At 43.6% G+C, this 19906-nt stretch overlaps 1 protein-coding gene across 8 annotated transcripts in view; it reads left to right on the forward strand.

Annotated features, from left to right (window-relative positions):
* Positions 1-19906, forward strand: part of FAM135B (family with sequence similarity 135 member B) — a 360700-nt gene that overhangs the window by 272088 nt on the left and 68706 nt on the right. For all 8 annotated transcript variants that reach the window (XM_050802604.1, XM_050802605.1, XM_050802603.1 and 5 more), the window contains one exon: positions 17978-18131. In XM_050802604.1, the coding sequence (XP_050658561.1) occupies positions 17978-18131 (154 nt within the window). The remainder of the gene's footprint in view (positions 1-17977; positions 18132-19906) is intronic.

A 19906-nucleotide genomic window follows, 5' to 3' on the forward strand; every position in this document is an offset into this window, starting at 1 on the left:
GGCCCAAGATTAGGTAGATTGTGAATGGTGGTTCTAGGGTTTGAGCCCGGGCTGTCAGACTCTAGATATTAAATCATGTGATATTTAATCATGTCCATCTTCATGGGATCTAAAACTTTTTGAAAAATCTCTGTTTTTTATTTGAGTCACTAGAAACCTCAGAATTATCCCCGATCCCTTCTTCTCTCTTACATCTATGTTAGTGACTGATTTCTACAAACTGTGTCTTTGTATTTTTTGCCTCTTCCCCTTCTTCCACTGCCTGCAAATATGTCCTAAATATTTCTTGTCTAGACAGAGCACAGACTCCCAACTTTCTTAATTTTTTCTGATCCTCTTCCCTCTGCTCCATCTTCACCTAAGGCTAATTTGAGGTGCTGAATCTTAAAATTATCATCATGACAAACAAGAGAGACCTTCATACTGCTTTATGACTCTGAGTCTAAGCTCAGCTCCAAACTTGTACTTTCTGCTAGAATCATATCAGTTTTATTTTTCCCTTCTGCAATAGGTTTTTCCTTATCTAGGTGCCTGGAATTTTCACCTATGTGTCTATCTGGCTAACTATATATTTTAAACAATAGGATTAATTTTTACATGGTGTTTTTCTTAACTGACCCCAGCATGATGCAGGCATCTTTCTTTGTGCTGCAATAGCATTTATGTGTAAATTTATCATAGCACTTATCAGACTCCTGAAATCATTAGTCTGTGCGCTACCCCACATGCTAAACTACAAGGATCTTTAACCTAAAGTCATATACAAATAATATTTTCATTTCCTAGTAGAGTTCTGCTTGGTACCTGGTCCAGAAACAATGCCCAATAAGTGATTCTTGAATAAATGCATACATGCACCATGTTAAGCATGCTGTGTGCATGTATTATACTTAATTTTAAAATATGGCTATTCATAATAACACGAATCGTAATTATTCTTGATAGAATTGTTTATTACCTTTGTATAGAAATAGTAATAGCATTTGCATCAGGGAAATGGCAGAGCAGTTCCCAAGAGGAGATGGACTGTCATTTCCTGAAATCTCTGTTGAGAAAAAACCAGGGGCAATCACCTGGCTGTCTGCACAATGGATTTGGTAAGGTGAAGGCATAGAATATAGATGCAGTTGTGTTGGGATGGGAGACTGGTGTCAGGGACAGAACAGGCTGGATTTGGAGAAATTAGGTGAACGTGAAACCACAGGAGGATGATCAGGCTTTGGTCCCTGGATTAGAAAGGCTCCCACAACAAAGCCATCCTGAACACCATCAAAAGTTATGTTGAGTCCAGTTGGGTTGGGAGCAGACTTCCAGCCACAAGTCTTCAAAGCTATAGAAGCTCTCCTGTCCATCAAGCTCTCCTGTTCATTGTGGGTGCCTCCTTGATAGTGTCCTCTACGTGGGTTCCAGCCTACTAGAGCTTGCTGCTTCCTCCCTACTCCTGACTTTGTTGGACTTTCCCTCCTTTGTACAACCTCCCAGTCCATTTTCATTTATTTTTACTTCTTGCATCATTCTAGTGCTTAAATTCATCCTTCTCTTTCTTAAATCTATAAACAGCAATTTGCAAGGGAGATAAACTTTCTCCACATCTGATCCTTAACAAGCTAAGATTCTATCTCCAAAAGCTATTTCTGCCAGATCTAAGAGCCAAGTCTTAAAGCAGTCAAAGACATCAAGTTAAAAAAATAAAAAAAGAAATTACATAAAATTGAAAACAACACACGGAATTTAGCCATCCTCTCCCATTCCTCCATCTGTTTGTCTCCTGTAACTCCGGACTGTGGTCTAATTATGAGGGAAAATGAGATGACAAGCTGTTGGCATTATAATGATATTAATAGAAAGAATTAACACTACTAATGACAATAAGACTTATTACTTAATTCACATGGCTACTATTTATGTAGTGATCATGCAGTATGCTTAATACGTATCAGACATTTAATTTATTCTATAATTTGGTCTTTTCAACAATCATATCCAGGAGGTGGTATCTCATTCCAATATCGTTTTTGTAGTTCTATTCAGCGTTTTCACATGAAGGCGGGAACTCTCAGGAGTCACTTCTTAGCCACGATCTCAGAGTTTACAATTTACAAAGCCAGTATCTGAATCTAGGGTGACCCTGATGGTGGAGCTCATGCTCATTTCACTTAACAGACAATGTCTCACGTTGTAAAAAATATCACACGTAGTGATTCTTTAGTAATTTTTAAGAAACATGTGCACACATTAAATTGGAGGCTGGTATTTTTTTTTTTAAACCGGACCTTCAAGCCACACTATAAAAATAAAGACATTCATCAAAAAGGTGTTTATGGTTTTATAATGATCTGACAACTAAATTGCTTGTTCAGTTTGAGTTGTGTAATGTTCCCAATTAGATTAAATATTAAGAATCCAATTTGCCAACTGCTAACAAAATTGCTGAACGTTGCACACAGTCAGGGGAATTGCTTTTAATGAAGAACAAATGGAAGTAAAGTGCTAGAAAATGAAAGTGCCATCTATAAATGTTTTAATAGATAGATTTAGCATTTTCAAATGTGGATTGTTAAGTATTCTCCACACTGGAATGATGTGTGGACTTCAGTTGCCTTAATTAAAGAACTACTGTTTGCAGAGTCATTGTGAGCAAATCCAGTTGTGAAATGGCCTATGCATATCATCTGTCTATAATCCTGAAAAGCAAAAGGCAGAAGGGCGGCTGTGTTTGTGAGACTCCAGGGAAATGGGGCTTTAGTTTCCTCTTGTTTCCTTTCTGTGCCTCAGTCTCTTCGGAGCAGGGAAAAGCAGGGCACGATTTGTATAGTGCAGTTGCCAGTGTGATGGCCAGCAACATCACTCTACCGGCTGAGTCCTCTAAAGCATCCTTCTTTCTACTTTAGAGTTCTTCCTGAGGGCTGTCACTCCCCCTACACCTGCAGTGAGGGCTGCACACCTTTATTCTGTGTACTCATAGCACAAATACCTGCTTTGTGCCAGATGTCCATCCTTTGTCAGGCTCTCCCGTAAGCACTTGCTTACACTATCTGCCCTAGTTGCTCCTCACCACATTGCTAATAGGTAATTGCTATTATTATTGCTATTTTATTGTATTTATTTCTTTGAGACAGCCTCTCTCTGTCACCCAGGGTGGAGTGCAGTGGCTGCATCTCAGCTCACTGCAACCTCCACCTCCCAGGTTCAGGCGATTCCCCTTCCTCAGCCTCCTGAGTAGCTGAGATTACAGGTGTGCACCACCACGCCTGGCTAATTTTTGTATTTTTAGTAGAGATGAGGTTTTACCATCTTGGCCAGGCTGATCTTGAACTCCTGACCTCAGGTGATCTGCCTGTCTCTGCCTCCCAAAGTGCTGGGATTACAGGTGTGAGCCACCATGCCTGGACTTATAATTGCTATTTTATAGTGGAGGCAATAAATGATTACAGATGTGCTGCATATATATCCATGGTATATGCCATATAGAAGGTGTTCACAGCATTCAGCAGCATACTAGCAAATAACAGTCAATAAGTGCAGAGCAGCATTAAATAGAAGTCAAGTGCCCTAGTCTCAATTTTAAAATGTTGCAATGCAATATAAATACTGTCACTACAGCATGGCCATATGTTTAACAACTTGATCTTAAACCCTATGCAAATGCAGCTACCAAAACCATGCAATGATATTTGAATGTAACATGGTTGTTGACATGATCCAAATTTTACTTAAAACATGCTCAGATTATTTGTGGGCTATTAATTTTGATTAATGATTTTGTAGGAAACTGTTGATTCTTGACACTGTCTGAGAGATCCACCCCTCTCTCTCTGCATCTGTAGAATGGGACTAATAGTAATACATACCCTATAGAGTTGATCTTAAAGTCCCAGGTAAGCTATAATTTATTATGCAAATACTATTATTTTGGTTTCTATGATTGCTACAGTTATTTGAATAAAAGCCAGACCTATTTTGAGCTGCTTTCCTATAGAATTAAATATTCTGATATGATGGGGTTCCCTAAGTGGCCTCCCATGTGGCTTAGTGATCCCTCAGAAAGCCTGATGTGTTTTCTGCAGGAGCCAAGACAGAGCTAACATTAGCACTGAGCATCTTTTATAGAATGGCAAAAAATGGTGGTGATTAGGAGCATGGCTCTGGGATCAGGTACACCTCATTCAAATCACAGCCATGCCTCATACTGATGGTCCAATTTTGAGACAGAAAAGTCACTTCTGCTCCCCCACCCCACACTAAATATGATTCTGAATGAATGCCCTGTGAGGCTCAGGCAAGGAAGTTCATGAGGGGCTAAATGGGTGTGTGTATGCTTGGTATCAGAACATAGAATATGTTTCCCATGCTGGTCTGTTCTGATCTACTTTCCGGATTCCCTACAGACTGCACCATGTATAGAAAGCCTATTGATATGGTTTGGCTCTGTGTCTGCACCCAAAGTCGAATTATAATTCCCAGTGTTAGGGGGAGGGACCTGGTGGGAAGTGATTGGATCATAGCGATGGATTTCTTCCATGCTATTCTCGTGATAGTGAATTCTCATAAGATTTGATGGTTTAGAAGTGTGTGGCGCTTGCCTCCCTTACTCTGTCTCTTCTGCCACTATGTGAAGAAGGTGCTTGCTTCCCCTTCACCTTCCACCATGATTGTAAGTTTCCTGAGGCCTCCCAGTCATGCTTCCTGTTAAGCCTGCAAAACTTTGAGTCAATTAAACCTCTCTTCTTAATAAATTACCCAGTCTCAGGGAGTTTGTTATAGCAATGCAAGAATGAACTAATACACCCATCAAGCATAGTAGGGGGAGAGAAAAAGACCAAATTCATACAAGAGATCTTAGAACTCACAATAGGAGAGTCATAGCTGCTGACTCTGTGCCTGCCCCAGTGTCAGCTGAAGGAATTTAATGCCTTGTATAATTAAAATTAGAAAAGCATGAAAGTTGAAATCTCTAAGGCACCATAGTGAACCGCTGCAACTTTCAAATTAGAAACAGACACAATGGTCACAACGTCCAGAGGCACCGAGACTGATAGCTTACTTATCAGAGATGGGAGTAATCATTGCTTAACCCTTCACACTCTACATAATTAATCCTATTTATCTGATGGCTGTTTCTTCTTACTCTTGCTGTTTTCGTTATCTCTTTTCTCATTGTCTTGCCCTCAGTTGAGAAGCCACCTTTCTATTTGGGGACTTTAATTCTGGTGAATTCAGAATAGTCCCATGTGGGATAAAGAGCTTGGCTTTTGAGTCAGGCTGTGCTGTTTTGGAATGCCAAATTTGTATCTTAGCAATTGTGGGACTGGGGGCCATTGACTTAACCTCTCTTGGCCCATTCCACTTATATAAAATTTATACCATGATTACAACTTTCCTAAGGGTTTGAGGGACCAGAAACCAGAGCCAGTGAGAAGCCAGAGTCACAGAGAAAAGCCTCCCTGTATCTCCCTGAAGGGCACAAAATCACATGGTTTGGACATAGCTAATATGACACTAGTTTCCTAGGAATTGATTCTTGATCAACATGCTATGCCCAACCCTCCATGACCTGACCCAATTCAGTCTGTCCATTGAGCTTCATCTCCTGCTTCTCCCCTGGACTCTGGCAGCCCACATCTGATTCTATCTCCCTGCACTTTGTTATTTTACTTACTCTATGCCCATGTTTATGATGGCTTCTGTGCTTCTCACACCCTCCTCTTATCCCTTATGTATCTACCTATGCCTTCAAGGTCCAACTGCAGCAGCATCTCTCCAGGAAGCCTTTTTCTAGCCCTACCTGTTAAATGGCTCTGGGTGCCCCATCACACACTCTCTACATCCTGTGGTTTCCTTTGGTATCATATTTACCACATTGTGCTGCAATGATGTGTTTGTGACCCTGATTTCTTCAATTTGGGTATATTCTCCTCCAGATGAGGACAGTATTCATTAACCTCTGGAGCTCAAGTGTTCACCACAGTGATGGGCACACAGGAAGCACCAAAAAAACCCCAGCAGTTAGGATCATGAGGATCAATGGTACTGACCCCATTGATTGCTGAGGAATATTCAGAAACCCAACCACAATACTTCTAATATGAAAATATAGTTATCTAAAGTCAAACAGATTAATAACACCAATTTATGTATTCATGCAACATGCGTCATAGGTATTAAGGTGATTTATAAGATGGTTATGAATTATTCATAGTCAATATATCAACTTATCTAACTAATAATGAGTTATTTTTTAAAAGTTCTGAATAGGTCAGAATTTCTTGGCAATATAAGAATTGACTAATTGACTAGTTTACTAATATCACTTAAGTACACCAGTGAAAGGATTAATATGGAATTCCTACCAATAATAATCATAATCAGAAGACCAATGTTTGTCATGCTTTATGATGGCAAAGAACTGTTTCCCCTTTGTCCTCACTCTTGCCTTCTGAGGGCAGCAAAGTCTCTGTCCAAAGGGAGTAGCAAAGCCTGGACTTGACCTTGGGTCTTTCCTCTAATTCTAAATCTGCTGATATTTTTGTGGGACTCCGTTTCTTTGCCTCACAAAACATATTTTTAAAAATCACTTTGCCATCATTTTGAAATAAACTGGATCAGAAAGAATAGTTTTTAAAAATGCTGTATAAAACAAGACTTAGAGAGGAAAGAAAACAATATTTAGGAATAAGAAATGAAAACCATGAGCCAAAAAGATTGTTGAGGTCTGGTTTTCAGCCACATAATTTGTACCTGCCTTTTGGATCACAATGGAATAGCTAAGACTTCCAGAGGTATTCATTTAGTCTAATGATTTTCAAACTTTTTGTTTTTTTAATTTTTAGAATCCAGCATATAAAAGTGCTATAAACAAAACAGATTTGTTGAAATGGGAATACCACCCACTGACCTATTTGAACTGTCTACCCAACACTGACTAACTCTCCTGTGTGCCACCCCCCAACCCCAATTCCTGAGCACCCTGGGTGACAGGAGGCTTCTGAGGCCATCTGTCCACAGTGGAGTGGTGATAACCTCAGTGGCCTCATCATCCAAGGAGATCCAATCTGAAGTTGGGTGTGAAGCAGCACTGAAAAACAATACCTTCTTTTCCCCAAGTGAGTGCTGAACCAATTGGATAGGATAAATTGCAGATTTTTGTTTATGTCTTTGGGCAAAAAGATACATGAGTAGTGAGCCCTGGATTTAACTACTTACCCACCCTGGTATGGCAGTACTATCAGCTACCAGCCTCCATTGCAGAATGCCTCCTTCACCAGGCTACTCCAGGGTGAGAGTGATGGAGATTGACACCTTTGAGGGAGAACAAAGCAGACCTGTTTCTTATTCAAAACTCAACATTTGCCCAATAAATGGGCAGAGAAAGCCCAGGATTATTATGCTAATGGCTGTCCCTCCATGTTGAAAAGACATTAAGAGTGGAAAAATCGCCTTCTCACCCACAGTATGTGCCTGCATGTAATGCCCATCCATTGGCTCTAGCTCCACTCTGTGGTATCTTATGCAATGAGCTCTCCCTCAGGAGCCTTCAGAAAGCTGAAGGCATCTCTCAAGCTTCCCAGAGACCCTCATCTTCTTTAAGTATTGTTTCAGGCAGGATGTGGTGACTCATGCTTGTAATCCCAGCATTTTGGGAGGCCGAGGCAGGCAGATAATTTGAGGTTGGGAGTTCAAGACCAGCCTGACCAACATGATGAAACTCCATCTCTACTAAAAAACACAAAAATTAGTCTGGCATGGTGACGGGAGCCTGTTATCCCAGCTACTTGGGAGGCTGAGGCACTTGAACCTAGGAGGCAGAGGTTGCAGTGAGCCAAAATTGCACCACTGAACTCCAGCCTGGACAACAAAGCGAGACAAGTCAAAAAAAAAAAAAAAAAAAAAAAGGAAAAAAGAAAAGAAACCAACCAAACAAACAAAAAGAACACACACACACACACACACACACACACACACACCCCCATACCCACACCATACACACAAAGTATTGTTTCAGTCAACCACACAGAGTTATTGCCAACTATGTTAAAGTAGCTGAGAATAGAAGATGATCAATATTTTCTCCCTGATTTCCACGAGGGACACAGTAGTACAACAGATTTCTAGAGGGAGAAGAACACAAAACTGAGTTTATTTCTCATGTGGACAGAGCCATATAGATGTCTCTGTGATCACTCAACGGTCACTTTTAGGATCCTTTGATGCTGGAGCCATGCGTAGGTGGAGATGATGCTGGCGTTGTGTGTAGGTGGAGGGGATGCTGGAGTAGTGTGTAGGTGGAGGGGATGCTGGAGTTGTGTGTAGGTGGAGGGGATGCTGGAGTTGTGTGTAGGTGGAGGGGATGCTGGACTAGTGTGTAGGTGGAGGGGATGATAGGGTTCTGGGTAGGTGGAGGGGATGCTGGAGTTGTGTGTAGGTAGAGATGATGCTGGAGTAGTGTGTAGGTGGAGGGGATGCTGGAGTTGTGTGTAGGTGGAGGGGATGCTGGAGTTGTGTGTAGGTGGAGGGGATGATAGGGTTCTGGGTAGGTGGAGGGGATGCTGGAGTTGTGTGTAGGTGGAGGGGATGCTGGAGTTGTGTGTAGGTGGAGGGGATGCTGGAGTTGTGTGTAGGTGGAGGGGATGATAGGGTTCTGGGTAGGTGGAGGGGATGCTGGAGTAGTGTGTAGGTGGAGGGGATGATAGGGTTCTGGGTAGGCGGAGGAGATGCTGGAGTTGTGTGTAGGTGGAGATGATGCTGGAGTTGTGTGTAGGTGGAGGGGATGCTGGAGTTGTGTGTAGGTGGAGGGGATGGTAGAGTTGTGGGTAGGTGGAGGGGATGCTGGAGTTGTGTGTAGGTGGAGGGGATGGTAGAGTTGTGTGTAGGTGGATGGGATGCTGGAGTTGTGTGTAGGTGGAGGGGATGGTAGAGTTGTGGGTAGGTGGAGATGATGCTGGAGTTGTGTGTAGGTGGAGGGGATGATAGGGTTCTGGGTAGGCGGAGGGGATGCTGGAGTTGTGTGTAGGTGGAGGGGATGGTAGAGTTGTGGGTAGGCGGAGGGGATGCTGGAGTTGTGTGTAGGTGGAGGGGATGCTGGAGTTGTGTGTAGGTGGAGGGGATGCTGGAGTTGTGTGTAGGTGGAGGGGATGGTAGAGTTGTGGGTAGGCGGAGGGGATGCTGGAGTTGTGTGTAGGTGGAGGGGATGCTGGAGTAGTGTGTAGGTGGAGGGGATGATAGAGTTGTGTGTAGGTGGAGGGGATGCTGGAGCCCTGGATAGGTGGAGGAGATGGTAGAGCTGTGCATAGGTGGAGGGGATGATAGAGCTGTGTGTAGGTGGAGGGGATGATAGAGCTGTGTGTAGGTGGAGGGGATGATAGAGCTGTGTGTAGGTGGAGGGGATGATAGAGCTGTGTGTAGGTGGAGGGGATGATAGAGCTGTGTGTAGGTGGAGGGGATGATAGAGCTGTGTGTAGGTGGAGGGCATGATAGAGCTGTGTGTAGGTGGAGGGCATGATAGAGCTGTGGGTAGTGAAGGGGATGCTGGAGCCTTGCATAGGTGGAGGTGATACTGAACTGTGTGTCGGAGGTGCTGCTGGAGTCCTGAGCATGTGGAGGGGATGCTGAATTCTGCGTAGATGGCGGGGATACTGGAGCTGTGTGTAGGTGAAGGGGATGCTGGAGTCTTGCATAGGTGGAGAGGGGATGCTGAGCTGTGTGTAGGTGGAGGTGCTGCTGGAGCTGTGTGAAGTGGGAGGGCAGCAAGACCATATATGCATAATGGAGCAGTTACCGGGGTCAGAACATGACCTTGACCCAGGTTTCTCAATTGCCTTCCCACTCCTACGCCCACCCCTCGGTTCTAGTCCAGCAGCTCCTGCTCCCTTTTTCTCATACTCGGATACACTCCCTGGAATGTCAATGAGGAGACAACATGGGTACCTTTGACTCCAGTGGTATTAATAGAAAAAGCCGTTTTTGAATTTCATATTTTAAATTTTTGATGAGAAATACTTGCCGTTCAACTCAAAGCTGGTCGCCACAATGCAGAGTACAGGGACACATAATTTAGGTATTGCTGACTAAAAGCTCAGCAATTTGTGGCTGACAGAGAAGGTATTAAAGAGCCAGAAAGGTAAGCGATTTTCCCAGATCGCAGCTAGTTAGCAGCAAAGCTGCAGCTGGCGGAAGAGGCTTTGCTTCTCTTTGTAATTGATGAAGCTGGTTTCCTTTTTAAACCTGGGCCCTGACCTGAGTTAGAAGTTCAACTCGACTGTTTCCTAGATGTGTGAACACAGGCAAACTATCTGAACTGCCTGAAGCTCAGTTCAAAGAGGAAGTTCAGCATCGAGATGAAACAGTAGGGGGTTTTCCAGCAGCACATCATGTCTGGAATCTTGAGCTGCCGCTTTCTTGCCATGAGACCTGCAAACATTGTTTACCCTTTTAAGGTTCACTTTTCCACTCTCCAAAATGGGTGTAAGTACTCAGGCTTATTGCATAGGATTGGCAAGAGAATTAAATGCTTAATACACATAAAACACTTAATTCCTGACATTTAAGAGTCAAATAGTAAGTGTTAGCTGTTTTTTATGATGATACTGTTTTGTTATCAGTGAAAATGGGATAATAATGTAAAACTCACTGAATCACCAAGAAGAGGAATCCAGGAACTAAGAATAGTACCAGACACACAGCAGACATATAATGAACACTAGACTGTTAATAGCATTATAGATTTTGAGGTCTGATAAACCTTAAATTTCTTTTTTCAATAAACCTCTGGAATATTAGAAGCCAATTCCATTTATGAGTTCCTCCATAATTGTAACACAAACAATGTATTGATATTTCTCGGTTAAAAATATGTCTTGCTTTTATGGGTCTGTTTGAATCATGTTGAAAAGTTCTCAGTATTTATCCTAGGCTGAGTTAAAATCGGGTTACATACATATTCCATATAAAGTATAAACAAGTACATTTCTATAGGACATACATTTCTATAGCATCATTATTATTGTAATCTAGGAAATCCTAATCCAAATCCCAGAATTGTGTGAATGTTCCACGATTCTAAAGTAGGAGGTGGTGAGGGTAAGCTGGACCCTGAGGCCAGGCCTGTATACATCAGGTCTACACTGTCATGCCATTGGGGTGCCCTGTAGAGGATGCTATGACTCACTCATTCGTTCATTCTTTCTCTGTGTATTCGGTGAAATCTAGGTGCCAATTGTTTCAGTTTCAAAGACAACCTGAAAAATAAAACTAAAAAGTAAAAAAGTCTTTTTACTCCTAAAGTGTTCAGGGAGTATTGGAATGAGAGATACAGGAAGAATTGGTCTATTGAAGTATGCATGAGGAGGGGATGATGGGAGAATGTCACCGAGGAGGTGACATTTGACCTGCGTCTTGGTGACGAGTAGGGTTAATTCAGAAAGAAATTTCCAACAGCAAGAGCACAGGCCCTGTAGAGAAGTGCCACAAAAGTCCCGGAGGAAAACAAGAGATAGCAGGTGAACCTGGGAATGTGATGCATTAAGGCAGCAGTCCCCAAACCTGGGACACAGACTGGTACTGGCCTGTGGCCTGTTAGGAACTGGGCTGCATAGTAGGAGGTGAGTGACAGGTGAACCAGTGAAGCTTCATCTGTATTTACAGCTGCTCGCTGTCACTCACATTACCACCTGAGCTCTACATCCTGTCAGGTCAGTGGTGGCATTAGATTCCCAAGCATGAACCCTGTTGTGAACTGTACATGGGAAAGATCTAGGTTGCTCACTTCTTTTGATAATCTAACACCTGATGGTCTGTCCCTGTCTCCCATCACCCCCAGATGGGACCGTCTAGTTCCGGGAAGCTTAGGACTATCACTGACTCTACATTATGGTGAATTGTATAATTATTATTAAATAAACAATTAGAAATAAAGTGCACAGTAAATGTAATGCTCTTGAATCATCCCAAAACCATCCCCCACAACTTCAGTCTGTGGAAAAAATCATCTTCCATGAAACCAGTCCCTGGTGCCAAAAAGGAGGGGGACTACTGCTTTAAGGTGTAAAGTCCTTGAATGGCAAACAAAAGAATTCGAACTTTATCTTACAAACGGTGGATAATGATATGACCCGCTTGCACAGACAGGCGCTGCGGCGGAAGGTAAGATCAGAGCAGCAAGACACGTTAGATGGATGTGTTTAGTAATTCAATAAGCAATAGAGACAGCTCAACCTGGGACAGAGGTAAGAGAATTTTAGAGGTAGAACCATCAAGACGTTCTGACAGATGCTCAAAGTGAGAACGAAGTCTGGAATCTGGAAGAACTTGTTGTGTTCTTGGATGCTGGAAAAAGTGGAGTCCGTTAAGGAAGACCAGAGGGAAAAGAAGGATCTGGTGAGCTCCATGCAAGATGGCTTTGTGACAGCTTGGCAAGCCAGTCAATTGGAAGTTTAGACAATACAGATCTAGAGTTCAGTGCAGGAATTAGACGTAGAGATGTAGATTTGAGAGACATTTGCATAAATGAAGTAGAAAGTAAAACATCTTAGCTAACAGTTATCAAGTACTAAACTGTATGTAAACCAAGCACTCCATAAGCATTTTAACTAACTTTATCCTGACTTTCCTCGTTGGGAAACTGGCACTTCCTATGTTAAAGGTCTAGCTCAGGCAACTTGCTAGCGAGGGTGCCACTGTGAGCGAGGTACAGGCCTGTCTGACTCCAGATTCTGCCTTCAAAACCAAATTGTGTCCCTGTGGAGCTCCCCACTAAGTTAAAATTCATTGTTAGGCTTCTAAGTGGATCACTGTTGAATCTTAAGCTGCACCATCCATAGACATGTTCACCGAGGCCGTCAATGAGCGTGTCCTAAGTAAGCAAAATTTCCTCTTAATGTGCACTGACTTTATACTGGAGCATTACATAAGTCTGCATTTTGCTGGAATAATCTCATTTAATCCTTAACAGCAACCCTCTGATGCTGATTTCAGGACTGTGCCCTCTTTTCAGGTGATGAACCTGCTGTGTGTGGAGGGGAAGAAACCTCCCCAAGGTGACATTGGTAGTAAGTGGGAAAGCAAAAACGAAGACTAATTGGGCATGGCTCATGCCTGGAATCCCACTACTTCTGAGAGGCGGAGGAGAGAGGGTCACTTAAACCTAGAAGTTCAAAACCAGCCTGGGCAACATCGTGAGACCTCATCTCTACAAAAAAGTTAAAACATTAGCCAAGTGTGATGGCACATGCCTGTAGTCCCAGCTACTCAGGAGACTGAGGTGGAAGGATCACTTGCTCCCAGGAGGTCGAGGCTGCAATGAGCCATGATTGCGCCACTGCACTCCAACCTGGGTAACAAAGCAAGGCCTTATCTCAAGCAAAACAAAAGAAACAGACTGTTTGCCCTGTATCTCATGCTGCAGACTCCATATTTAACCATACAAATATTTTCCCATTTGCAGTGGACTTACTTCGGTCTCAGAAGGGGAGAGGCGCCTTTTTTTTTTTTTTTTTTTTTTTTTTTTTGAGACAGAGTTTCGTTCTTGTTGCCCAGGCTGGAGTGCAATGGCATGATCTTGGCTCACCGCAACCTCCACCTCTCAGTTTCAAGCGATTCTCCTGCCTCAGCCTCCTGAGTAGCTGGGATTACAGGCATGCACCACCACTCCCGGCTAATTTTGCGTTTTCAGTAGAGACGGGGTTTCTCCACGTTGGTAAGGCTGGTCTCGAACTCCCGACCTGCTGTGATCCGCCCGCCTCAGCCTCCCAAAGTGCTGGGATTACAGGCGTGAGTCACTGTGCTCAGCTGAAAGGTGCCTATTTTTTGTCCTGCTTCTGTTGTGGGACAGGCCCAGGCCAGGGACCTTCTATTTGCAAGTTCATTCACAATGTAATGATCTGCCTGCCTGCTTCATTCTTGTTTTATTATTTAAGGTTTTCATTTCAGATTGCTGGAAAGACTGTTGCTAAAATGTTACTGCTTTGTGCTAGGGAAATGGCGCAAGGTTTTTCAAAGCTCTTCGTGCAATTCTAATGGAGGCACACCGGCCCGTCCGCTCTGACACTGACTCTGCAGGTCTGCAGGACTGACGAATGGGATTTTCTGCAGTATATCGCACACTTTCAATAAGTTGTGCTGCTGAGCAATTTATGAAGAATGGAAGGTTTATTTTTGTTTTGTTTTGTTTTGTTTATAATACTCTCTAGCCACAAATATTTTTTTTTCAGGATTTCTCTTTGGATTAGCATTTTGACTTATTATTATTTCAATAATCATACTGAATCAGCCTCGTGAAGATTCCCCGAAGTTTTCTTTAAGTGTCTCTTGAAAAATTTCTGTGACATTGGTGTCTAGTTTTAAAAGTCAAACTTGATAAGAGACTTCATAGATTCCTTGCCTTCTTTAATATGTCCTGAAGCTTTGCAGAATGAGACCAGGGTGATGGGACAGTGGAGCTGTGGCAGGTAGCGGGACCTGAAAATGGGACTCTCAGGACTGCTTGAAGCCAACTAGGGATTCATGACTACTGTATTTGGTGCCTTTGTTAATCTCCTTTCTGCTTTCATTTCTGCTTAGTCACAGCTGTCAGAGACACTGCAGGACTTGAATGCCTCAGTCAAAGCAAGCGGAGCTTTGTCCAGCATGTGTTCTCTGCCAGGCCTGGTTTCAGAGGCAGGTGTGGCATGCCGAGAAAGGACAACCTCGCTTCAGCCCTGAATCCTGAGAAACATTTCTTCTGCTGGCAAGCAGAGTGACCTTGCACATGTCACTCAGTTCTTTGAGCCATAGTCTTTTGATCTATGAAATGGAAATAAGAGTTTCTATTATTATTGTTTGATCTGATCAGAACGAATTCCAATGTTTGGTGATAAAAGCAAGCAACAGAGAAATGTCCAGAGCATTCTCCAACTTATAAGTGTGTCTGTGCATGTTTTCAAGACATACACACATGTAGTATGTATACATATACAAGAGCATAGATGGGCAGTATTCCAGAAGAATCCACACGAAAAAATTATTAGACTATGGGGAATGGGACACTTCATGTTGTGTTTACTTTGATGATATTGGTAGGGTTTTGTTTCACCATATTTATATTCTACTTTGAAAATCAAAATGAGAGTGTCTGCCTTTCATGGTGCTTGCTGAAGATCAAAGGAGATAAAGTACAATAGGACTATCTAGATGCTTCATAAGCAGTGACTTCTTTCCTGCTCCACAGATCTGGCTGGTCTGATGTGCTCCATGCTGCATACAAGCTCTCCTCGACTTTCTACAGCCATACTGGCTTCTCCGTGTTAAACCTTAATATAATAGGAAAGTTGAGAAATGTGAATACATGGGTTACCCTGAACGCAGACAGGGCAGTTGGTTGAGTTTTCTGGTTCTAAAATGGACAAGTCTTCTGATTCCAAAACTTGCTGAATGTCTTCAGTTCAAATCAGAAAGAATTTAACAAGCTTTTAATCCAAGGCCAGGTTTCAGAGCTGAGAAATGCGAGCCATGGAGGGTAAAGTTCTGCAGAGGGTCTCTCTCCTGTACTCTGTGGTGTGATGTCCAGCCCTACCTTCAGATCTGAGCCGTTCGCTCTTCACACTGCTGGGAATGTTGGTGGCCAACAGCAATTGGCTAAGTATGGAGACTGCCCTATCTGGAGAGAGCTGCTCCTCCAAGGTCACACTTCCCTGCTAGGGTGATATGGTTTGACTCTGTGTCCCAACCCACATCTGATCTCGAACTGTAATTCCGATGTGTCAGGGGAAGAACCTGTAATCCCCACATGTTGAGCGAGGAGGTGAGTGGATCATTGGGGCAGTTTTCCCGCTGCTGTTCTCATGATAGTGAGTAAGTTCTCATGAGATCTTATGGTTTCATAAGTGTTTGGAAGTTCCTCCTTTGCATTTCTCTCTCCTCATGCCTTGGAAGATGTGCCTGCTTCCTCTTCCTTCATGACTGTAAGTTTCCTGAGGCCTCCCCAGCCATGGGGAACTGTGAGTCAATTAAACGCCTTTCCTTTATAAATTACCCAGTCTCAGGTATTTCTTTATAGCACTGTGAAAGTGAACTAATACATAGGGTAACCCACACCAAGTACTGATCAGTGAACGGGTACAAAGACCTGGTCCTTGCCCCAAGGCCGGGTAACTCTGCAGGCCCAGCACTCCCCACGGCATCAGCTGAGGTCTCTGTTGCACCCACAGGACAACGCAGTGCAGTTCCTCCACCCGTCCTGCTTTACAGCTGCACAGATGTTGCTCCTGAGAGCACAACCCAGTGACCCTCTCCTGGTTTCTCATAGTCTCTCACCTAAGACAGTATCAGAGGTAGATGGCGACAGGCCTGAGACTTCTATCCGTTTCCTAATTTGTAGCACCTTGCATCACACATGACAATCATTGTGGTATGGTGATTAGAGAGGGTATAATAGTGCCCGTCATTATCTGCCTATACAACACCCTTGGGAGTGCAGATGATGTGCAGATGTGTGTCGACTCCAGGAGACTTGCTCAGACCACATTGGATCAACTCAGCCCTCTTGGATGGCAGCTAGGAGAAAGGAGACCAAGCAAGGCAGGAGGCTCTCTGGTCATTGACTGTGCAGACTCACTCACAAAAGCCAAGGTGAAATGCCACCTGGCGTTTCTTCCAGCAGGCAGACAAGGCAGCCTGGGAACATGAAGAGCCACTGCCTCCTCCCATCATGGCCATGTGGGCAGTAGATGGGCACCAGCACCCTACTCAAGACTCCCACCTACGTGCCCAGGTCTTTTCCCACACGATTCCTTTCTCTGCTCTAAGAACAAATCTCTCTTGAAATTCACCTCAGGACATCCTTCTCTGTTGAGTTGGCAAGAAAGAACCATCCTGTTCATTCCTTTTTGTCATGCCTAGGTCTCCAAGTGCACTGTAGACTTAGGTGTCTTTTCCTCATTGGACAAACTACTTTGTAATTCTACCAGTTTAATCCATTCTATTTCTACAAACAAAATATAGTGTTACAGTGTTGTGACACTGCATGCTCACATGCAGAGCTGTTTACAGGTGTGTGCAGAGCTGTTTACAGGTGTGCTTTCGGCATTGGTTACTTAACCCCACAACTTCTTTCTACATTACAATGACACTTTCTTTTCCTCCTTTTCAGCATGACCTACTGCTCACTCACCTGCTGCAAAGGACTTTCTAAATTTCTCTTCTCTCTCTGAAAAGGAGCCCACAGCCACCTGTCCCATGGCCTCTATAGTGTACCCTGTAGTGGTGGGGAAAGGAGGTTTGTGTATTAGTCCGTTCTCAGGCTGCTAATAAAGACATACCCAAGGCTGGGTCATTTATAAAGGAAAGAGGTTTAATGGACTCACAGTTCCACATGGCTGGGGAGGCTTCACAATTACGGCAGAAGGTGAAGGACGAGCAAAGTCATGTCTTACATGACGACAGGCAAGAGAGCATTTTCAGGGGAACTGCCCTTTATAAAACCATCAGATCTCATGAGTCTTATTCACTGTCATAAGAACAGCATGGGAAAAACCCGCCCCCATGACTCAATTACCTCCCACTGGGTCCCTCCCATGACACGTGGGGATTATTACAATTCAAGGTGAGACTTGAGTGGGGACACAGAGCCAAACCATATCAGCTTGTAAGTGGGGCCACTTGGTTGTCTCAAACCTGTGAGGCCAGTGTCCTCATCACCTTCACGATCATTTATTATTATTGTGATTATTGTTGCTATTTTATTATTTTAATCTGAATATAAGACAAAGGTGTGGCAGATTTCAGTGTTTTCTTACCTGGAGGGATAAAGAAGCGATTCCAGCTCAGGACTCTCTTTTTCTTGGAATCTTCAACCATGTTCCAGTTTTACTCAGGATGGGGTCTGCTTCCTTCCCTGAACCTCCAAACATTTTGTGAATGTGGGTGCGGGCAGATGGAGCATCAGGGCCCTGTGCTACCTGGGCCAGGTGCAACATGCCTCAACCTCTGTTTCTGTTTCACTCCGTAGGGAAGCTTCTACATCACCTCCGAGAACTGCATGCAGCACGCACACAAGTGGCACCGAGACCTGTGCCTGTTGCTCCTCCACGCTTACCGGGGACTCCGTCTCCACTTCCTGGTGATCATGCGGGACATCCCAGAGCTGCCACACACGGAGCTGGGTAAGGGCCCAGGACAGGGGCAAGCCCATCCCAGCAGCTCATGTGCCTCCTCCAGACAAGGGATGGGGAAAAGCTGGCATGCTTTTGTAAATGTCACAGGAATAACACTGGTCCAGGTAGGTTTGGGCTGTGATTTTCATTGTTCTAGCAGGAGAGGATCTGGGAAATGCAAATACAGTAAGAGAAGACACATGCTCTTTAAGGCACATTCATTCACTCACGCATTCATCTGCTAGACATCTATTACCTATTACACACCTGCCACCCCACTGCTTAATTTTAGGTTGCTTTCTAGAGGAAAATGCTCGTTTATAGCCTTTTCTTAATTAAGCTGTAATTATGGAATTGTAACTTACAAGACTGTAAAACAATCCTCATAAAGAACTATATATATACACATACACACACACACACACACACATGCATCTATATATGCTTGATCTGGATGATTATAGAAACTTCTTAGTATCCATGACATTTGGTTATCTTGGGATCAACTAACTTTTGCACATGGATTTTCCAAAGATGAGACATCATGGAAATCAGTGAGCTTGAATCTCTGTTGATTGACAGACGGTGGTTCTGAAACTCAGAGAGGTAAAAGGGTTGCTCAGCATCACACAGTGATGTGTGGCAGATCCATGACAGGAACTCAGGGATCCTGTGCTGATCCCTTGGGGCAGGGTCCTCTGTATCATGTCACACTCAGTAACAACAGGTGATATGTCCTGGTTCTGCTCAAAGTTCTCCAATAAGGCCTCATTGCCTCGAGAACAGAGGCCAAGTCCTGAGCCTACTTTTGTTTTTTTGTTTTTTTGTTTTTTGAGACAGGGTCTCGCTCTGTCGCCCAGGCTGGAGTGCAGTGGCCAGATCTCAGCTCACTGCAAGCTCCGCCTCCCGGGTTTATGCCATTCTCCTGCCTCAGCCTCCGGAGTAGCTGGGACTACAGGCGCCCACCACCTCGCCGGGCTAGTTTTTTGTATTTGTTTTTTAGTAGAGATGGGGTTTCACCATGTTAGCCAGGATGGTCTCGATCTCCTGACCTCGTGATCCACCCGTCTCGGCCTCCCAAAGTGCTGGGATTACAGGCTTGACTCAGCCTGCTTTTCAACGATAACACCCATTTCAACATCAGAACCCTGCTGGGTACCTTGACTTCCCTATCTTTACCCCAGACCTCAACTGCTGAGATAACTGTGGTTTTGGCTGGGTCGATGGCCTTGTTCATTGTTTGTTGCTGCACTGAAATCATCATGTAAAAAAGATGTATTTGCATATTTTGCTTCCCAGCTAGACTGAGGTCTTTGAGAGCTGATTCCCCTCAGATCCCTGCTGCACTCTCTCCGGTATGTAGAGTAAAGTAGTAGGTACAAGGTGGCAGTTGTTGAATTGAATCCGGAGCCTTCTTACCATAAGCTTTATCAGCTCTCACATCTTAGACAAATCCTGTACTCAGGCACTACTCTTTGAATCATGCAATCATCAAATTTTTTTCAAGTTCAAATCTTATGCATGCAGGAAAGACATGTACAGAATCACAGGGACTTTATATAGCTCAAATGAAAAAATGGAGATTTTTCAGTAGCTGTTGGATTCCTGATATAACTTTTAATATTATATTTCATTCAAAGGAGCTGAATTTATTTGTTCGTTCACACCCTCATCATATTTTACTGGACGTGTACTCTGTGTCAGATTCTGTGCTAGACACTGAGAATACATAGCCATGAATAGCATATCAGAAGTTCATTTTGCCTTGTGGAGTTCAGGGACCT

The sequence above is a fragment of the Macaca thibetana genome, chromosome 8 (assembly GCF_024542745.1).
Source record: "Macaca thibetana thibetana isolate TM-01 chromosome 8, ASM2454274v1, whole genome shotgun sequence".
Classification (NCBI taxonomy): domain Eukaryota; kingdom Metazoa; phylum Chordata; class Mammalia; order Primates; family Cercopithecidae; genus Macaca; species Macaca thibetana.